This window comes from Thamnophis sirtalis, unplaced genomic scaffold (genome assembly GCF_051295495.1).
Source record: "Thamnophis sirtalis isolate CommonGarterSnake01/CBP01778 unplaced genomic scaffold, rThaSir2_p1.2 scaffold_13, whole genome shotgun sequence".
Lineage (NCBI taxonomy): Eukaryota > Metazoa > Chordata > Lepidosauria > Squamata > Natricidae > Thamnophis > Thamnophis sirtalis.
In genome coordinates, this window is record NW_028261393.1 from 501,585 (window position 1) to 521,296 (window position 19,712).

General features: G+C 59.3%; 3 protein-coding genes across 4 annotated transcripts; 1 reads left to right on the plus strand and 2 right to left on the minus strand.

Moving 5' to 3' along the window:
- Positions 1 to 1,497: 1,497 nt before the first annotated feature.
- CIPC (CLOCK interacting pacemaker) lies at positions 1,498 to 8,999 on the minus strand. Of its 2 annotated transcripts, none has more exons than XM_087727606.1 (4): positions 8,952 to 8,999; positions 3,505 to 3,711; positions 3,049 to 3,218; positions 1,498 to 2,844 (listed from the first exon to the last, which is right to left on the minus strand). In XM_087727606.1, exons 2-4 carry the CDS (start codon positions 3,692 to 3,694, stop codon positions 1,987 to 1,989), a joined length of 1,218 nt encoding a protein of 405 aa, XP_087583732.1. In that variant the 5' UTR covers positions 3,695 to 3,711; positions 8,952 to 8,999; the 3' UTR covers positions 1,498 to 1,986. The 2 variants fall into 2 exon arrangements, with proteins under 2 accessions (XP_087583732.1, XP_087583731.1); XM_087727605.1 differs by lacking the exon at positions 8,952 to 8,999 and adding an exon at positions 5,122 to 5,197.
- Positions 9,000 to 9,160: 161 nt separating this feature from the next.
- On the plus strand, positions 9,161 to 13,461 carry ERCC1 (ERCC excision repair 1, endonuclease non-catalytic subunit). Its single transcript, XM_014056417.2, has 9 exons — positions 9,161 to 9,455; positions 9,960 to 10,286; positions 10,803 to 10,906; positions 11,433 to 11,532; positions 11,780 to 11,856; positions 12,081 to 12,180; positions 12,306 to 12,377; positions 12,724 to 12,792; positions 13,235 to 13,461. The coding sequence occupies exons 1-9, from the start codon at positions 9,402 to 9,404 to the stop codon at positions 13,286 to 13,288; spliced, it is 957 nt and encodes a 318-aa protein (XP_013911892.2). The 5' UTR covers positions 9,161 to 9,401; the 3' UTR covers positions 13,289 to 13,461.
- Positions 13,462 to 13,520: 59 nt separating this feature from the next.
- Positions 13,521 to 15,660, minus strand: POLR1G (RNA polymerase I subunit G). Its single transcript, XM_087727592.1, has 3 exons — positions 15,581 to 15,660; positions 15,344 to 15,482; positions 13,521 to 15,193 (listed from the first exon to the last, which is right to left on the minus strand). The coding sequence occupies exons 1-3, from the start codon at positions 15,615 to 15,617 to the stop codon at positions 13,618 to 13,620; spliced, it is 1,752 nt and encodes a 583-aa protein (XP_087583718.1). The 5' UTR covers positions 15,618 to 15,660; the 3' UTR covers positions 13,521 to 13,617.
- Positions 15,661 to 19,712: the final 4,052 nt, after the last annotated feature.

Sequence of the window (19,712 nt, forward strand, 5' to 3'; positions counted from 1 at the left end):
TGGGCCCATCTGGGGAAAAGGGCGAGCCAGGCTTTCCCTCCGACCCTCCGGCCCCAGGCCTGAAAGGAAGGCGAAAGGGCAGCCCTTGTCCCCGAGTGACCCTGGGCGGAGAGCTGGAGCCCGTGGGAGGGAGGCCGTCCCTCCCCCATACAAGAACGGGGGGGCTGCAAAGAGCACCCTAGTCCCTTGGGAGGGGGGGCAGCCCTTGGGATTGCTGCCCCTCTACACCCCCTCCCCCCTGGAGAGCTTTGGAGGCCCCCCACCAGTGGTCCCACCAGGAGCCTTCTTCCCTCTCCAGAGGAGCTGAGGAGACACTTGGCAGTTGTTAGTTAATGCTGCCTGGCGCCTTCCTTCCTTCCTTCCTTCCTTCCTTCCTTGGTAGGAAATCCCCAAAGTGCCTCCATTAGAAAAAGTCCTTTGGGGTCCCTGAGCTTCTTCACCAGATGGTGCCAAAGAGCAAAAGCCGCCTCCGGTTGTCTGCGTTGCGGCCACAGGCTACAAGGCTTTCCTCCCACCAGGGCTGCCTTCCCTCCCTGCCTCCCCCACCCTCTCCCAGATGTGGGTCAGGGGCAGAGACAGCCTTCCCCCCCCTCCCCAGTGTGGCCAGAGCAGGTGAAGCAGCCAACTTCCCACGGCCAGAAGAGACACCTGGGAGCACTTCCGTGAATGGCGCCACATTTAACCACCCTGAAGACTAAACAGGCAAAGAACTTCTTTCTTTGGCCCTTTCCAAAGCTCTTCCCTGTTGCGATGGCAGATGAGGCCCCTGTCACGTCTGTATGCAGTTCGACTTTTCCTTGTGTTGGTTCTCTGGGAAGGCTTTAAAATGCCGGTTTGCTATTGTTGGGCTGCATTTCCTTCTCCTGACAGCCCAGGAACCTAAAATCCACATCTGGACAAGCACAGAAGGTCCCAGCCAACCGTCTTCCTGAAACAAGGATCCCCACCTCCAGAATAACAGAGTTGGAGGGGACCTCAGAGGTCTTCTAGTCCAGCCCTCTGCTCAGGCAGGAAATCCTGTAGCATTTCAGGCAAATGGTGGTCCAACCTCTTCTTGAAAACCCGCAGATGTCTTTGGTGGAACCCCAGAAGTTGGTCAGACAAGGCAGCAAACAGTCCTCCAGAGTTCTTGGGGGGGATCCAGACAGACACGGAAGACATCTCAATGGGGGGGGGGGCAGTGCGTGCAACACTTCTACGCTCCTGGCTGAGCCCCCCCCCCCAATGGCAGCCCCTGAACCTGCCCAACAGGCTGCATTGCTCACCCTTCCCCCAATGGGGTTCCCCCAGCCTTGTGCCCACTCCGGCCTGGCCAAGGGGGTTTCTTGGCATCTCTGGCAAGGCTGAAGGGCAAATTCTGGCTGCCAAGACTTTCCCCTCTCCAAGGCTGAAGTTTTGCTGCAATGCAGGGTCTGCCCCAGCACTCCTTCCCCCCAGGGCACCTTCTCCGCCCCCCCCCCCCAGGGCAGGGGCAAAAGACAAAGGCTGACTCACATCCAAGGTTTTGCTTTCTTTTATTAGTGCCTCTGCTGGTAACGGCAGGTGTAGGGGGGGAGCTGCCCTCTGAGCGGCCCCAAAGGGCAGAGAACCGGCTCCTCCAGGACAGGCACAGATGCCCCCAGGAACAAGCCAGCGCAGCTGCTGGGTGAGGGGCTGTTGTGCGGACTGCCACTTCTTTGAGTGGGTCCCCCACTCCTGACTGACCGAATGCTGGAGGCTCCCGGCTGACCCAAACCATGCCGAACACGGCGGCTGCTTCCCAAATGCCCCCCGTCCTTCCTCTCCCTCTCGCTGGGCTCTGGTCCTGGGCCTGCTGAGCCCCATCCAGGGGGCTCAGGAGAAACCAGCTCACCCCCATGACCAAGCATCACACCGGGAAAAGAAACGCCTTTGGCGGCAGGGCGAGGCCAGGCAGGGCCGGACGGCAGCTGGCAGCTCCTGGCGAGAGAGACCCTTTGCCCAGAGCACGGAGAGCTCGGGGGGCAGCTAAGGCAGAGCCACCGGCAAGGGGGTCTCTGGGCCGAGGGCCGGTCCAGAGCCGGACAAGAACTCCACAGGGCTGGGCAGGAGGAGGCCTGTGGGCTGAGCGGCTAAATTCGGCTGCTGCCCCGAGTGGGCTTGAGTGCTGCCCCCCTTGCTGGACGGGCAGGGGGCTTCCGAGCGGCCGATGGCGTCCTGGAGGCGAGCCCACGCCCGGGAGTCGCTGCTCCGGGCGGCCTCGCACAGCAGCTGGGCCTCTTCCCGCAGCTGGGCCAGTTCCCGCTGGGTTCTGCCGTTCTGCCGGAGCAGCTCCTTGGTCCGTAGCGTGATGCCCAGCAGCCCCGACCTGCGCAGGATCTCCACCGTGTTGTGCAGGCGGCGCTGCCTCTCCAGGCTGCGTCCCCTGAGCATCCGGGCGCCCTTAGCAGCCGTCCTGCCCCCACCAGGGGGTAGCCCAGCACAGGACGGGGTGGGCCGAGCGGCTGCCTCCGGGCACACGAGGGCAGAGGTCCGTGGGCTGGCGGGAGACTCTGCTGGCAATTCCTCACGGCTGTCCTTTGCGGTGGGGGCTTCTGGAGACGCCCAGGCCTCCCCCATGTAGAACCACTTGTGCCCGCTGGGCTCTGCCGCTGGTCTGGGGGCTTCCTCGGCCTGCCAGCCGGGATGAGCAGCAATTCTGGGGTAAGCGCCGAGGGTGGGGAAGCCGATCTTCTTGGCAGAGGGCTTCTGGCTGGGGGGCATGGGCGTCAGTGAGGCCATGGGCTCCTGGAGGAGGAGGAGGTGGGCGGCAGAGCCGTGGGCATTCTCCAGGGGGCGCTGGTTGCTCCAGGCCAGGAAGGGAGCCGTGGGGGGCACCCCCAGGGTCTGCAAGAGAGCGAGACGGGCAGGGGGTCAGAAGGGGGCTTCCCTGGGCCACCCAACGGCATCCGATTCAGGCAGGCAAGGGGAGCCCGCACCCCCCAACCGACCGGGCACTCCTTCGCACAGGGAGCCGGGGGCCGTAAACACCCGCAGGCAGGAGGCCGATGGTGGGGCCTGGCTGGGGAGGGCCTGGGCCACAGAGGCTACCTGTTCGAGGATCCCGTCCTTGATGAGGTAAAGAGGGGTGATCCCACCAGGAAAGGCGCCACCCAGGAGCCCCCCCCTCGCTTTCTGTGGCTTGGCCGGCCCCGGGGGACGAAGGGGGCTGGCCAGGTCCTCGGTGTCCGTCTGCCCACTCAGGCCCTCCGAGCTCCTGTCTGTGCAAAGAGAGAAGGGGGAGGCGGATGAAGCCAGCCAGGGGCCCACAGAAGCCCTTCGTGGCTGCCCCCCCTGCAGCACAGCCCATGCGCGTGGGGGGCGGTTGTGAGGAGCGACTGCACCAGGTTCACCCCACACCACGTGGGTCAGCCTTCTGCTCCTCCTCTTGCCCCCTTCACCCAGGGCCCCTCCTCAATTGATTCCCCACCACTGGGACAGGAAGAGACCCTCCCCCAGCAAAGGGGCTGTTATAGAAAGCCGCCCCCCCATCCCCAGCAAAGGTACCTGAAAATCCAGAGTCCTTTTCCCCTTCACTCACTGGGCAGCTGGGCTTTGGGGGGGCATTATGGGTAGCCCTTTCCATCTTCCCAGGCTGCCCTACGTGGCCCCCCCACTTTAAACCTGGCCTGGCCAATGGGCTCCTCTCGTGATCCGCAGGCCAGGAAGGGGGGCTGGAGGGCCCATGGGAAGGCATGCCTACACCTCTCAGTCCTGTAAGGGGGCAGAAACAGGGTGTGGGGGGGGAGACATGGTGAGAAAGACACAGAATAGTCAGGAAACCCCCCTCCCCCTCCCCAAATGGCAACCAGCAGCATCCGGAAAGCTCCTGTTCTCCCTGTGCCCCTGCTGAACCTGAAGCCCCCCACTGGCTGGCACATCAAGCACCCTGCTAAGGGCTGGGCAGAGACAGGCAAACTAACAGGATAACCCCCCCCCCAACACCCCCCAAGCAAGGACAGGTGGGCAGTGCCTGGAGGAAGCAAGGCCACCCCTCGTCTCCAGAGACTGAGCAAAGGGGGGGGGGTGTTTATCTTGGGGAAGTCCCTGTTCCATCAGAGGAGGGGCTGATCCCACCCACCAAGCCACTGGAGCACTACCCCTGCACCACACACCAGAGGCCACCAGATGGCGCCAGCAGGACCCCCTTCCTCTCCGAAACTGCCAGGCCCATCCACCTTCCCTTGTGCACTGGGGGAGGGGGGGAAGGGGGGTCTTGGCAAGGAAGGGACCTTGCCCGCATCTGGCCGAGGGGTCTCCCGTTGAAAAGAGAAGCAGCAGACAACCCTGGGCCCGATGAAGCCAACCGTGGGGAGGGGGCACCTGCATTGGTGTGCCCTATGAACCCACCCATGGCACTTCTGCCCTCCGTGCTCGGCCTGGCCTTCAGCGGATGCCCTCCCCTTTCCTCCGGGAGGGGGGAGAGTCCCACCCTGCCCTCCGCTAGGGAGGAGGGTGCCCCAGTGGGCGGGGCCTGGAGCACGGGGCCTGCCACGTGCTGGAGGAGCCCAGGGAGGAGGAGGAGGCTTCCTCTCCTCTCGGCTGGTGGCACTTCCAGGCGCACAGAGGACGGGGTAGCCTGGAGGCTGTTCAGCCATGTGCACCTCTCTCTCTGCCTCTCCCTCTCTCTCTGAGCAGGCCCACCTTGTGGGGAGGGCTGCAGAAAGTGGCAGCTTCTTTGTCTCCCTCCAAGGCCGGAATACCAGACCTCCCCCCCCCCCCCCCCAAGCGTCCTTGGCAGTGGGAGAAGCGGCTCAGGGCTACGCAGGTCACCCCTGCCCTTCCTTCTTTCAGCCATCCAATGCAAGGCACTCCTCAGCTCCCTCTCTGCCCATCACCACTTCAGAGGTGGCACCTCTGGAAGGAGAGCAGGCTAGTGAACGCAGCTCAGCCTGAGCATGGCCCCGGCCTTCCACAGACGGCATCTCAGCCCTGGCATCTCAGCCCTCCCTAAACGGTGCCCCTCACCCCGGACTGGTGGGCGGTGCAGAGGGCTTGACACATCTGTGCAGTACCCATGTCCACCCTCCCCCAGGGCTGAGAGGTGGCCCCCATTGTCTGACGGATGCCAAGGGGCAAGTCCCCCTCCTGCCCAGCCCTCCCAGGAACCTCCCCTTATTTTACCTGCCCTCTGGGTGTAGCCCTGGCTGCTCGGCCCCGTCTCCCTCCAGGGGGCTCAGCTTTGTCACTGCCAGCTCTCCAGCCCTCCCCCAAGTCAGCTTCCTGGCCACGTGTCTGCTTAGCACAGGGCCTTAAGGGGGGGGGGGAGAGGAAGGGCCCCGAGCAGAGAGGCTGCACCGCCTTTCCCAGGTCAAGGCAGATGATGTAACAGCACAGAGTGTTCCCAGCATCGCAAGATCCAGGCTTCTCTGCACGCCTTGGAGACGGGTGTGTGTGTGTGTGTTGAGATTCTTTTTTTTAAAGGGTTTTTTTTATTTTAATTGAACAAAAACACAAAAAAAGAATCATCCTTCATTACATCTTGCAGAAAGCGTGTCGACTGGTTACAGATAACTTTCGTGCATTTCTTCCACAGTCATTACTTATAGTTCATATCAGATTATATACTTTAAGTCAAAAAATCTTTGTATATCTTACTATCAATGTACCACAATTCTCATTTGACTACAATTATTTAAACATGCTTTTATCTCAAAGCCTTCATACTTAAAGACACAACCCCATAATGGCATTCATTAGCTGATTCAAAAAATCCTCCAATAACATTACACCTTTATAGCATCTTCTAAGTAAAAGTCAATTAATAAAGTTTCTAAACCTTTTTCCCTCTTTTTCCCCCCAACTCGCGTTTAGAATTTGTATCCAAGTTGCTTGTGCCAATACCAGAGCATGTATATATTATTAAAAAATATCCATCGACATTTCATTGTTATTATTATAATTGGCTAAAAAACATTTACTATTTATATCCCTTCTCCTCTCGTCAGATGCCCCCCCCAAAAAACCTTACACCTTTATGACAAGATCTAAATAAAAATTTGTTAATAAAATTTATGTCTTTTTCCCAGGTCACAATTTGCAATTTATAAATTTCTTTTACTAGTTTGCCAGTACATGTATATATCATTAAGCTGTATCCATTATCATTTTATTATTGTTATTATAGTTAATTATTTGTTAATGAATAAACATTTAATAACAATCTAAAACAATCTAAGAATTACTCAATTCCTACTTATTGATCACTAAAATCAACTAATTTTTTATGATCAACTTTCATTGTGAACCTGTACCTTTCCAGTAACAAAACAGTCTTATCTCTCTTGCCAATTGTGGTGTCAGTCTTTTTTTAATCTCTTTTATCAGGTTTTTATAAACTTCTCTCCGCACTTTGTTGCTCAGGTAATCTCGTTGCCCTCCAGCTGTTTACTAAAATTAGCTTGTCTTTGGTTGTCAATCGTGCTTCTGAAAAAAATTCTCTTCTTAGATCCATCATTACCATTTTTTTTTCTTCTGTATCTTGGAATCTGGGGTAGGGCTCCAGTTCGTCGAATTCCATTTTCCATATTCCCTTCTTTCCACTTTCACCCACATTTGCTCCATTAATAAATTTCTCTATTGTCTTGTCTTTATCTTCTATGTCTTCATTCTCCCCTTTATTTTTTGGGGCTCCAACCCCATATTTTTGTAACGTTCCCGTGGTTCGTCCATGAGGCCAATGTTGAGAAAAGACAGGACACAACCTTTCTCGGGATGGAGCGACGACCCAGATTGGGGGTCTGAGAGCCCCTTTTATTGAGATAGGACAAAGGCAGGAGGAGCAATAGCATGTGCTTAAAAACAGCCTGTAAAAATACAATTTCTAATCTACTGCTCAGAGAAGTTCTGTCTATATATGGTCAAATCCTGGACGTCAATGGTAGGGCACATCTCAGGATGTTATGTTATGCCCTATCAGGATGTTATGGAGTTTTAGGAGTTTGTTTTCTCCTGTGTGGTTCAGCGTGGCTCTGCATGCCCGGGATGAACTGGGCCATGGGGGACACACACCTCCACAAGGAACTATATTACAACATATTTTGCTGTGAGGCAGACTAGTCTTTCCAACTTCTTCTCAATTCTCCCATATCCTTCCAGTAGATTTTGAATTCCAGCCAAGATATTGTGTAATTTTAAGGTTTCCTCATCTGAATATTGATCCAAGTTTCCAAAAAAGAAGAAAAGGGGAAAAAAAACTAATAGCCACTGCCACTCTAGCCTTCCAGGCCTCTTTTATTTTTTTTATTTTAGGTTGACTTGAACACAGGTTCTTTTATGCTCTTCAAAGGAGAAGAGTTCTGTTTTTTCCTCCTTTCTTTCCCCTGCCAAAATACTTCTCAAAGGCACCTGTGAAAACAATTCATGCCCTTGGCTCTTTATCAGTTTCTGTAAACAGGTTATAAACCCTTCAGCTACAAAGTCAGTGAGATCAAAGAAGGAAAGAGAAGAGATACGTTGTTTCGGTCTCTGATCTCCGAGTGGCAGTGTTGCTACTTTTCACTTTCTAATATTTATCTCTGGCTTATAGAAAACAAAGTTATTTAAATTTCTTTAATGAAGTTTAATAACAAGTAATAGGAAGAATTGTTAAAATAAAAAGTAAAGTTTTAATCCAGAAGTCAAAAAATAAAGCAACAAAAAGCAGAAGAAAAAATCAATCCATTCACTTTAAGAGGAGAAACGTGAACCATTGCAAGCACTTCAATCCATAAAGTATAGTTACAAAGAAGAAAAAAGCTTTCCAAAGCAATCCAATATAAGTTAATTTTGCCACTTAATTCTTTTGCTTAAGGATCTAATTTGGCTTTAAATAAAAATTTCTTTGGGCAGTCTTTCCCAAAGTAGAAAAAATACCTCACCAGATGGACTCACTTTCTCTTTTCACTTCCTTTCTTTTGGAGCCGTCCCGACTTCATCAGCCTGGGGGATGCCTGTTTACCGCAGGCCTGAAGCGCTTCCCTTGGGTCAATCAGGGACTTTGCGATATCCCTGAGACCAGCAAGGCTTCGTCTTCCTGATCACCATCTCTGCGGGACGGTTTAGGTCGCAATGGACCGTCCAGCGGCAAAAGTATTAATGGCAGTCTCGGAGTGTCGAGACCGCACATTGTAACATCGTGACGTTGGCTCCTCCTTCCTCGGCAGTGTGGGATTCTGTGGGGGAGGGAGGGGCAGAAAGGAAGGGTCCGGTTTCTGCTTCTGGAGAGTGGCCAAAGGAGGCCACAGGCCACCTCACCTGCTGCTTCACGGGAGGCCCCCTCACATCCAGCCAGCCCAGGGAAAGGCAGCTCAGCACCAAGCAATGAAATGCAGAGGAGGGTGATGAAGAAATCCCCCTACACACACACACACACACACACACACACACACACACACACACACACACACACGGGGGACGGAGGGAGCGCTTTCTCTGTCCTTTTTCCCTCTTTCCAAGGGTCAAAATGAAGCCTTGGGAAGGCCCCACCTGGAATCCTGCACAGACTGATGGTCCCCCATGTTACAAAAAAGATGTTGAGACTTTGGGAAAAGTGCAGCTAAGAGGATCAAAGGCCTGGAGACTAAAACACGGGAAGAACGGTTGCAGGAACTGGGCTTGGCCAGTCTAGAGAGAAGGGGGACCGAGGGGGACAGGAGAGCAGCCTTCCAGTGTTTGAGGCAGCTGCTATGCTGGCTGGGGGATTCTGGGAGTTGAAGTCCACAGGACTTAAAGTCACCAAGGTTGGGAAACACTGCTCTAGCTGGCTGGACGTAGCCCCCCCCCCCTTTCCCAAGGGCTCCCGGGGAGGCTTCGGCGGAAGGGCCGGGGGAAGGGGGCGCCTCCTCTCCGGCCACACACGCCCCCGTGCCCCAAGAAGCGCCCGGCCCCGCCACGCTCCCGCTCCGCCCGAGACCCCCGGGGCGAGGGGGGGTCTTCTTCTTCTTCTAAGAAGTTCCGGGCCCGGAGCGGCTTACCTCCCACGGCGCAGGCCCTTTGTGTCCCGCCGGCGGGGTACCATAGAGTTCGGGTCGCCAGAGCGCCGCGGCGGAAACCAGGCGCTCCGAGCCCGCCTCTCGGCGACCGGACCTAGATGCCCTCCCCCCACGGAGGTGAATGGTCTGAGGCGGCGCGCATGCGCCAGAGGCAAGCCCCTGATTGGTCCCGCAGCTGGACGCGGGGGCGACGTCGCCTGCGCAAAAGCCCCGACAGGCGGAAATCCCTCCGGTGAAGCTCGCGCGTCCTGCCCGAACCCAGGCCCGGCCCCAGCGGCGCGGCTGTCCTCCGGCCGTGCAGAGGCCGCGGGATGGGCGAGATGCGAGGCGAAATACGTGGAATCTGCCCGCCTCGCCGATCCTGAGCCGGTCCCTGGCAGCGCCCGCCGGGAGGAGGAGGAGGAGGAGGCCGCGCTGAGCCCCCGGCCCGCCATGGAGGCCCCGAAGGCCGGGAGGTTCGCCCTGCAGGCGCCGCAGGAAGAGGAGGTGGGCGCTGTCCCTCCCTCCCCTCCGCTTGGGCAGCCCACTTTGTTGTTCAAGGCCTTCAACCCGGGACTCCCGCGGGGCCTTCGGGACGCCCGGCTTCCCCTCCGCCACAGGCGGTCGAGGGAGGGGCTCCGTGCCCAGGTTCCACAATTGGGTGGGAAATGCAGCTACGTCCGCCCCGAAGGCAGCTTTGCCAGTGGAAGCTTCCCAGGAGCATTTTCCCAGGAACGGAGGAGGAGCCGCCGCTTCAAAGGGAATGGGGGGGGGGGGAGAAGCCTCCGGGGTCCGTGAAGCCTTCTGGAAACTCCTCCTTGTGCCCGCTCGGCTCCTGCCCCTCCCCCGCTCCCCCCTCTCCGCCCCCCTGAGTAGCCCGTGGAACTCTCTGCAGGTCCCTTTCCCTCCACTCTGCCCTTAAGGGTGGGAGCCCTTCCCTCCCACCGGAGAGTCTCCCTCCCTCCAGCATCTGAAACGGAGTCTCCCCCCCCCTTTCCCTCTCTATGCCAGGTGAAACCTCTCTTCAAGGCCGCTTCAGCAGCCAGAGGGGCAACGGTCCCTGTGGCCTCGGCTTGGCCCAGGGGAGCCTCCTACGCAGACTACGTGGTTGGGCGAGCCGTGGCCTCCTCTTCCGCCTCCCCTGCTGCTCCGCTGAAAGCCACCTCTGCTGCTCCCGCTGCATTGGCCTCGAGTGCCTCGGAAGAAGCCCCTCCGCAGAACCAGGGCGAGAGGCCTGTGCCCCCCCAAAGCACAGCGGAAGACAAAGGCTCCCCCTTGAACCCCACGGCCCCCAAAGCAGGGGCCAAGCACAACGCCATCATCGTCAGTCCGCGGCAGGTGAGACGAAGCAGGCAGGCCAGCGGGGAACATTCCTGGTCGGCCCCTCATTTTGACAGCCCGGCTATTGCGAGGCCAGAAGGCAAGCGTGGTGGGTGCTCAGGGGCAGCTGACCAGGAAGGACTTCACATCCAGCGCAGACGCACTTACCTCAGGGGTCTCCAACCTTGGCAACTTTTAAGACTTCTGGACTTCAACTCCCAGAGTTCTGCCAAGGTTGGATCACCCTGGGAGCTGTTCAGATGTGTAGACTTAATCTCCCCAGAGTCCCCAAACGCCCTAGGCACCGCTGAGGCCTTTCTGTCTACCCGTCCCTCGCTCTTCCCTCAGCAGAAGGCCTGGCCTTTCTCTGCCCTGATAAAACACCTCCACGGTCTTCAGGAGTTTCCAGGCACTGATGATGCTTTGGGAGTTTCTCCTCTTGCTCCGTAGAGAGGGCTGCTTGCTGCCTCCTCCTATGACCACCGGCAGGTGGGATTTCTTCCCCAGTGACCGAGGACTCTCTTCTGCCCTCAGAGGGGGAACCCCGTTCTGAAGTTTGTCCGCAACGTGCCTTGGGAATTCGGCGAAGTTGTCCCGGATTATGTGTTGGGCCAGAGCACCTGTGCCCTTTTCCTGAGGTAAGGAGAGGAAGTCCAGGTTCCCTTCCGCCACAAGCAGCTTTGGGCTCCAATCCCCTGCCAGGGAGAGTGTCTTTAGAATTAACTGCAAGCTAGTAATACCAGTTTTGAATGCAAGCTTTGCCAGTTGACAGACAGGAGCCCTTTTGCCAGAAATGGGGGGAGGGGGAGGCATGTCTGTTCAGAGTTTAAAAGGGATTGGGCTTATTCATAGCGCACCAAACGGGAAACCAACCTCCCGCGAATTATTTTTCAAGTCCAAAATGCTGCTTTATTCTTTCCTTTGGAGCATTTGGTTCTAAACTTCCCCCCATAAGAGTTGGTGAAATGTACAGCCTAAAAGGCAACAGACGATTTTAGCCACGCGGAGATAAAGATTCGGGATGCCTATTGCAGAATCTAAGTCAGAATCAGGCCCCTTTTATCAATCATTATTGCAACATTACTGAGGTTTGGTAAAACTGAATCTTGATGGCGGCTGCCCCTTGGAAAAAGACACACTCCATTCCGGCCATTATCTTTGTAGCCTCCGGTACCACAACCTGAATCCAAATTACATCCACGAGCGACTGCGTAACTTGGGGAAGACATTCCAGCTGCAGGTGCTCCTGCTTCAGGTTGACGTGGTGAGATGCACACACACACACACACACCGACAATCCACCCCCTTCCTGCCTGGGGCAGTGATTCTAGGGATTTCCTTGGCCCCACATTCTCAGCCCAGGAGCACTAACGAAATCAGGCCCAGAATGCTTCTGCTGAGACCTTGGCAGCTGCTGGGAGGCCTGTATGGCTGGGCCCGTTGCAGGGGGAGACGGTGGAGCGCAGGGCCCTTTCCTGCCTTATCTGCATTTCCTCTCTCGGCTGTTTCAGAAAGACCCCCACCAGGCAGTCAAGGAGCTGGCCAAGATCTGCATCCTTGCTGACTGCACCCTCATCTTGGCTTGGAGGTAAGACCCCAGTGTTGGGCGGTGGCAGAGGCCTGGCTAGGGAAGACCCCCCTTGTAGGGGGAGGCGCCAGAAAGCAGGTTTCTGCTTAAAATTCTCCTTAAGGGGAGATGCTCACACAGGACGCCCATGGCTAGATTTTCTCTGAGACAGGCAGGAATAACCTCAGCAGAGCAGAGGAAGCATCTCAGCTCTCTTGGGCTTTCTGATCCTGTCCCACCCTCAGTCCAGAAGAAGCCGGACGCTACTTGGAGACATACAAGGCCTACGAGCAGAAGCCGGCCGACCTGCTGAAGGAGAAAGTGGAGCAGGACTATCTCTCGCGGGTGCGGCCGCTTTCCTTTGCCTGGGGAGGAAGGGGGGGGCAGAGGCATCCCCTCCCCCAGCCACCAGTTGCCTTGCGCAGCAGCTGCATGTGGCCTGGTGCTGCAGCTGCTCTCTTCTCCCCCAGGCGAGCGACTGTCTGACCAGCGTGAAGTCCGTGAACAAAACCGACACCCTCAGCCTGCTGTCCACCTTTGGGGTGAGCAAGCCGCTTCTCTGTGCTGGGGGAGGGCAGGGAGGATTCGGTGCTTTGAGCGCAGCACTCCCCAGCATTGTACACGCCAGAAGGGGCCGTCTGTAACACACACACGGTTGTTGAACTCCTCCTCCCATCAGCCCTAACCAATGCAGGAAAAGTGGGAGGAATGGGACTTGCAGTTCAGCGATATTTGTGGAACTCCCTCTCATCCTTTGCTGTTGAGCCTCCTTCCCCTTGACTCCCCTCCGGCATCTGGGCATTTGCTTCCTTCTGAGCCCATGGCAGGCCTGGCGCCCGCAAAGGCCCTGCGATCGTCCCACTGAGTCCCTCTGCTGTTACCTTGCAGTCCTTAGCCAACATCGTCCAGGCGTCCAAGGAAGACCTCTCCCTGTGCCCTGGCGTTGGGCCTCAAAAGGTGAGTGGAGGCTGTTGCCCCAAACCCTGGAACCCATCAGCCGGCCTCCCCCCTCCCACGGCCAGAGGCTTCCCCTCCCTAAGCAAAGGAGAGCCAGCGCCTGTGCAGGGGGGCTCCCCCACTTGCTGCCCTTAACCTCACTGCAGCTGCTCTGTGAAGCCATCCTCCCAAGGAGGAAGACCGGCTGGCACAGGGGGAGAAGCAGCCGTTTCAGTTTGGGAAGCCAAACACTGGCAGCCCAGCCGCCATGTTGCTGGGCTTCCTACACCTGGGAGTCCCGAGGCATCTGGGGGAGGAAGAGTGGGCTGCGTCTGAGAAGGCTTTCAGTGGGGAAGACCTGGAATCTCGTAAAGGGGAAACGAGGCTTTTAAAGTTGGGACTTCCCAAAGCCCCCGGGCCCCTCCCAAACTCTTCCCCACTCGCTCCTTTCCTCCCTTCCCAGGCCAAGAGGCTCTTTGACGTCCTTCACGAACCGTTTCTGAAGGTGCCCAAGTGAGGAGGGGGCTGAAGAGCTGGAGGCGACGGGCCCAGGACGATGCACAACCTTCTCTGAAACTACCCGTATCCAAGAGAGCAACACAACCTCCGGGGGGGGGGGCAGGGGGGACACAAAGCCTTATTTTGCTATGTGAACATTGTTTAACAAAACAGGCAATAAAACATCCAGAAGGGAAAAAAACAAGGGAGACGCTCGTTTTTAAGAGGAGAAATGGCCTTCGGAGAAACGCTGGCATGCAAAGCTCCTGGATTTATTCGGAGGGGCAGGCAGAGAGTGAATAAAAACATGGCAACTGATCAGCAACACTGGGGGGGGGGAGCCACCCCTTAAGTTTCTGCTACAGAGAGTCCAGCCTGGTCCCCCCCCTCCCTCCTCCTGCCCTCCCTCCTCCTCTTCTTTTTGGGGCTGGGACTTGCCCAGTTCGTCTGCAATGGCTCTTCCAGCCCTGGCTCTTGCCACAGAGGGGCAGCCTCCTGTTCCTGCAGTGGCTCCTTGTCCAGCTTGTCCCCCTTCTTTTTCTTCTTCTTGCAGGCCAGGAGATCCCCAGCTGGGCCCCCTCTGGCCGACCCCAGACCCAGGAGACTCCCCAAACAGCTGGTGTCCCCCGGCTCCTCCTTGATGCTGCACAGCCCCTCCGCCCCTCTCTCTCTGCTCTTCTTTTTCTTCTTCTTTTTGTAGCTGGGGGGTTCCTCTGTGGGGTCCTCCGGGGTGACCCCCAGGCTCCCCAGAGAGGGGACGTCCCCCAGCTCCTCTTTAAGAGCCACAACGCCCCACAGCCCCCCTGCCTCCTTCCCGGGGCTCTGCTTTATGTAGCCAGCAAACTCCCTACCAGTTTCCTCTCTGGGTGACCCCAGACCCTCTTCTGGGAGGCCCCCCAGGCAGGGGACGTCCAGTGGCTCCTCCTTGATGGCAACAGCGCCCCCCTCTGGCAGCCTCTCTCGGCTCCTCTTCTTCCTCTTCTTGCAGCTGGGGGCTTCCCCAACAGGATCCTCTCCGATGGCCCTCAGATTCTCTTCTTGGAGGCCCCCCAGGCAGGGGACGTCCAGCGGCTCCTCCTTGATGGCAGCAGGGCCCCCCTCCGCCAGCCTCTCTCGGCTCCTCTCCTTCTTCTTCTTCCTCCTCTTGGCCGGCTCTCCTGCGCAGTCACCTCCGCCTCCCTCCAGCTCCCCCCCTCCCTGCAGCCAGGGCTCCTGTTCAGGCTGCCAGTACCTGAAAGTGGGATCTGGCAGCTCCTCCGTCTCCAGGCGGCTCTCCTGCTTCTCTCCCTTCCCGGCTCTTCTCCTGCCCAGCTCCTCCACCTCGGAAGCCGCCTCTAAGGGGCCACTTGGCCGGGCATCTTGCCATAGCAGCCGCCCCCCAAGCACCGGGAGGATGGCTGGCTCTGCTGCCGCCTCCTCTTGCTCTTCCTTCAGCGGCCGCTGCCTGCTCCCAGCCTCCACCCGCCCTTCCAGCAGACCCCCGGCAGGCTCCGGGGAACCCCCCAGAAGCTGCTCGGGGCCCTCCGGCTGCCAGGGCGCCTGCTTCAAAGGCAGCAGCGGCCGTTTCTTGCCCCTCTTCCGGGCAGCCTTCCCTGCCGCTCCCGAAGCCGTGAGAGGGCCCCTCGGCCGAGCCCCAAAGGGGAAGAAGCGCTGCTTGAGTCCTTCGGGGACCCGGGGCGGCGGCCTCTCTCCTACGGGGAAGAGGGCCCGGGGGGCGCCGGGGTCCCCGTGGCTTTCCTCGATCCTCAGCGAGGCCCCGAAAGGTCTGGCGCAGGTCAGCCGCTCCGGCCGGGCAGCAGCAATCAGCAGGCGGGCAGCGCTCTCTTCTCGGCTGGCTCGGAGACGGTAGACCTTCTGGCTGCCATCCGGCTGCGACGCCTTCAGAAGGGGGGAGCCTGGCAGAGCCAGACGGTGGCCGGAGAGGCTGCGAGGGACAAGACAAGCCGGTCAGCCGGGACTCCCTCCCCGCCCACGCCGCTCCGGGACCAGGGCAGCGCCTGGGCGCCCCCCCCCCCTCTGCCTCCCCCGCGTCCCCGCCAGGCCGGGCAGGAGGGTCGGGGCCGGCTGAGCGCACCTCTCCGGGCGGAAGTCGGCGGGGGCGCTGATGAGCAGCAGGCGCTTGCCGGGCGCCCCCAGGCTCTCCGGGCAGAAGGCGGCCCCGGGGGCGAAGCGCCGCGCGACGAAGTCCTCCGGGCACTGGAAGCGGGCGGGCCCTGCGGAAGCAACGACGCCGTCACGGGGCGCTCAGCCCGGCAGACCCCCCCCCCGCAGCCTCCGGTCCCCTCCCCCCTCCCCGGCCCCCGAGCCCCACCCGCCTCCGCGGCCTCCTTCCCGCCGGGCGCCCGCATCTCCACCGGGCCACGTGCAGTGCCGACGCCGCGCCTTCCGGGAGGTTCCGCGTGGCGGACGGCAGGGGGCGCGCCTCCGGGCGGCCTGCGCGGTACGCCTGCGCGAGCGTGACCTCGGCACCCTGGCCCCGCCCCTGAGGAGGCTGGTCCCGCTGGTCCCTTAAAGGGGCCGGAGACCGTCGGGCTGCAGCTCCAGGCAGGGAATGATGGGCTCGCCAGTCGGGCTGCAGCTCCAGGGCCGCGGCTGATGGGACCGGTGGTCCGGCCTGGCCTCCCCCTTCGCATGTTGGCTGCATTCGCACCGCGAACCGAAGCAAACTCCGCCCCAGCCGATTTGGAGGGCGGGGGGCGTCGGAGGGGCTCCAGGGGGCGCGTGAAGCCATCGGCCGCGCCTTTTCCCCTGCAGGGCAGCCGGGGTTTCTGGGGCGGCTCAGTGGCCCCCAGGCACAACGCCTCAGGCTCGGCAGTGCCTGATGGGCCCGACGGTCCCATCCGAAGCGACGCCTGCTTGGCCTTGGCCGGCCCTATGCAGCGCGCCGGTTCTGCCGCTGGGTGTCGCTGTAGCAGCGGGATTTGGTGCCCCGGGGACCGGGCGGACGACGCGCGGCGCCCCGTCGGGGAAGCTCCTTGCGCGAGCTCCGTGCGTGAATGCGGGGCTGCCTCGCTCTGCGGCCGGCCGTGGGGTCAAGCGGAGGGTTCAGCAGCGCCGAACAGCCACGGCCAGGGGAAGCCTTTGCGGGAGGAGGAAGCCCTGCCTGGCCCAGGAGGAGCCGCGGTGCGCAGGCGGCCCCGAGCCAGAGTGGGAAGGTTGGAGGGGGGCAGAGGGGGCTGCTTTGCCCTACGGCCACCGTGGCACCCCCAGCAGAAGAGACGGTGCCAGCCCGGCTGCAATGGAGCCTGGAGAGAGGAGCCGCCGTGTGGCAGCGCTTGGCAAAGAGGAGCTTCAGGGGGCTCTGGGGAAACCGAGCCCGAAAACAAGCAGGAAGCCCCTCCTGGTGGAGAGATCTCGCCCCCAGCCCAGACCCTTCCCCTGCCCTGCCCTGCCCCTATGGGAAAGCAGAGCCTGTGGAAGGAGCCTCAGGAAAGCTGGTCAGCTCCTTGGCCAAAGTGGGTCTGGAAGAGCCGAGCCGGGGGTCACGGCCTGGGGTGCAGTTGGCAAAGGCCCCCGTCTCTCCTCCCTGTCCTCTGGGGCCCACACCCGGATGCCCCCCCCCATCTGACGTCAGCCATGGGTTCCTCCGCAGCGTTTCCCTCTTGGCCAGGAAGGCTTCATTCCTGCCCTCAAGGCCCTCTATGCACGGGAAGCCTCTCGAGGCTCCTTCCCAAGAAGGACTCGGGCGGGGGGGGGGGCTCAAAATAGCCTCCCTCCCTGCAGGGTGAGACCCACCGGTACCCCCTCCCCCCCCTGCGTGCTGCAGCTTCACTTCCAGCCTCCCAGGAGCTGAGAGGGTTGGGGGTGAGGACTGGTCCAGCTTCCTGTTTTCTTCCCTGCCAAAGTTGCTCCTAGGAGGATCCGACTGGAGTCCCAGGCTGCACTGCCTGCTTGACCTCAGCAGTGTCCAAGGCAGCCGGCCTCTCCAAGTCCACACTTACTTTGGCCCCTGTGCCTAAAAGCCATTTTTCAAACTCTTCTTTTTCTTCCAAGCCTTTGCCTGCCGCCCCAGGGAAGAGATTTCTGCTAAATGGACAGGCGTTGCCCAGGCCTTCCCAGCATGCAAGAGCTCTGGGGTCCTCCTGAGGGGGGGGGGGGGATCCCACAGCCTCTGGTGGCTGAAGGGCCGAAGAGAAAAGAGGCTCTGGGGCTGGTCAGCTGCAGGCACAGCTGTACTCGCATGCTGCCTTCAGGCCCCCTGCAATGGCTGCATTCTCCACTATCAGGGTCTGGCATGTCTTTGCAAGCCCCCCTCGTTTAGCATTCCCAGGCAGGGGGGGCATTCTCTCCCTGGAGCTACAGGCTATGAGGAAAATGCCCATTATAAGTTGCTAAAGGCTATTAGCGTGCAACAGCCCCTCCTGCTTCCCACTGGAGACCTGAGGGGCTTCCTAGAAATGCATCCTGCAGGGGCGGTAATTGAGGGGGGGGGTGTAATTTGAGCCAGGGCTCCGTGCCAGGAGGAGATGAGGAAGCCAAAGGGCAGAGCAGGAACCTGCCCATCAGCCCAGCTCCACCTCACCTTCAGGCTCCAGAGGTGCTGGGAGGGAGCCCAGCCGCTTCCCCCACCCCTCCTCCTCCTCCGGCAGAGCTGGTCATATTTCACCACTCAGGCAGGCTGGGCTGTTTTGAAGGAAATGTGCTCCAAAGAAGGGGGGGCTTTTTCCTGAGCGTCCCAGATTGTAAACATCCCCCTGACCCCTCACCCGTCCTCTCCTTCTGGCCCTGGGGAAGCCTTCGGGAGGACAGGGAAGGGGGGGGCTTGTGTTCCCCCAGGCGCTACCCTCTGGCCTGGACGGGCACCTGCGCGTCAGGGGGGGGGGCGCATGCCTGGGTCCTGATCTTGCCCATTTCTCTTGCCTAGCGGGAGTTGTCTCAGTCCCCAAAGGGGGGGCTTCTGGGTGGGGAGGCAATAGGCGCGCAGTGACTGGGATGCAAGAGCCACAGTGGCCGGATGGAACAGGGCCCAGCGGGCTCTTTCCCCAAGGCCAGCGGACCCGTGCTCTGCCCCCCCCCCCAGCCTGTATCCGTTCTGGGATGTTTCCAGCGTAGGACCCAGGGCTCCAGACGGCCGAGCCCAGGGACTGGCTGGATGACCTCTTGCAGAGCCCGTCCTGGGCCAAGTGGGAAGCGTCAGGAAGAGAAACTGTTTTTCTTCAGGGGGGGAGGGAGGGGGGGGGCATTCCTGGAAGCCTCTCGCTGAGGCTGCTCTGCCTGCGAAGTCCCCTCGTGCTCCCCGGGGGCCGCTGGGCTGGCTGAGAGGCCGTCTATTCTTCAGCCATCAGGAAAGTTTACATCTCGCAGGATAAATGAGTGGCGTTTCCCCCTCTGTTTACAGCCAGGGATCGGCCGGCCGGACAGGTCAGGGCAGGAGCAGGATTGATGGGGACGCGCCGTGACTGCAGCCGGCCCTTGGGGGGACACTTTGTCTCTCAGCAGGGATCCGGATTTCTGCGGGGAGGGGGGGGGAGGCTGCCCGCCAGAGGCCAAGAGGCTCGGACAGAGAGTGCTGCCCGTCCATCCTGCAACCCGGACTCTTCAGATTGGAAGACGCATGGCGCACTCCCCGGGATTTGTTGTGTTCCTGAAACAACACCTGGCTGATCTATGGCTATTTTGGCTCTTTATTTTTAAATTTTGTAGGCCATTCATCTAAGCATCGTGCAATATATCAGACTTACTGGATTTAAAGATTCAACTAAGAATCCAAATACATAACAAATAAGGACGTTAATCAATACACAGGAGAAAGTAGAGAAGGAGTTAAGTGTCTTTATACAGCAGATACATTTGGAATTCAGGTATATCGAAAAGCGTCAGAAAGCAGACCAGACAAGGAAGGCCAAAGGGAAACTTTGAACATTTCTTCATCCTTGCAGTGCTGGCAGAAATAAAACTGGTAACAAGAAGCTACCAAGCAGAGGAAGAAGCGGCTTGTCTGTTCACTCCTGGCTTTAGTCTGCAGGCCTGGGATCTCCAGGTGGTCTCACATCCCAGTGGAGGCCCGGCTTTCCGTGGGATTTTTTTCGAGGTCAGCCCAGGAAAACAAACCAATGCAATGGCCATGAAGTGGGGCAACCCAGTGCCCGGCATGGGGGCCTGGGATCCACTGAGCCGGTCTGAGGAAGGTGGGTGTGGGGTCTCCTGCCTCCGAGGGGAAGGAAGGGGGTGAAGCTCAGGTGCCGCTTTGTGATTCCTCCCACCTGCCCCACTTCACCCTTCAGATGGGGAGGAATGGGGGAGGGGCGGATGCTGCAGAAACCCAACTAGGACAAGAGAGAGACGTATGGACGGTTCTTCTCCCTCCAACTCGGCCACGGTGGACCAGCTGAACTGAGGGTCCCCCCACGCTAGAAGATCTCGGCTACAGGCAGGGGGTCAGAATAGGAGACAGGTGCTCACAAAACACATCACTGGGCCTGGCTGGTCTAGGGAAGAGAAGG

What these genes read in the sequence shown, in the direction of transcription:
- CIPC (XM_087727606.1), bottom strand. Translation starts at nt 3,694, where the DNA reads ATGCCTTCCCATGGGCCCTCCAGCCCCCCTTCCTGGCCTGCGGATCAC. An exon ending in AAAGGACTCTGGATTTTCAG is followed by an intron (nt 3,219 to 3,504) that starts GTACCTTTGCTG and finishes CTCTTTGCACAG; the next exon opens with ACAGGAGCTCGGAGGGCCTG. An exon ending in AGGACGGGATCCTCGAACAG is followed by an intron (nt 2,845 to 3,048) that starts GTAGCCTCTGTG and finishes GCTCTCTTGCAG; the next exon opens with ACCCTGGGGGTGCCCCCCAC.
- POLR1G (XM_087727592.1), bottom strand. Translation starts at nt 15,617, where the DNA reads ATGCGGGCGCCCGGCGGGAAGGAGGCCGCGGAGGCGG. An exon ending in GAAGGAGGCCGCGGAGGCGG is followed by an intron (nt 15,483 to 15,580) that starts GTGGGGCTCGGG and finishes TTGCTTCCGCAG; the next exon opens with GGCCCGCCCGCTTCCAGTGC. An exon ending in GCCGACTTCCGCCCGGAGAG is followed by an intron (nt 15,194 to 15,343) that starts GTGCGCTCAGCC and finishes TGTCCCTCGCAG; the next exon opens with CCTCTCCGGCCACCGTCTGG.
- ERCC1 (XM_014056417.2), top strand. Translation starts at nt 9,402, where the DNA reads ATGGAGGCCCCGAAGGCCGGGAGGTTCGCCCTGCAGGCGCCGCAGGAA. An exon ending in AGGCGCCGCAGGAAGAGGAG is followed by an intron (nt 9,456 to 9,959) that starts GTGGGCGCTGTC and finishes TCTCTATGCCAG; the next exon opens with GTGAAACCTCTCTTCAAGGC. An exon ending in GCCTGCTGTCCACCTTTGGG is followed by an intron (nt 12,378 to 12,723) that starts GTGAGCAAGCCG and finishes GTTACCTTGCAG; the next exon opens with TCCTTAGCCAACATCGTCCA.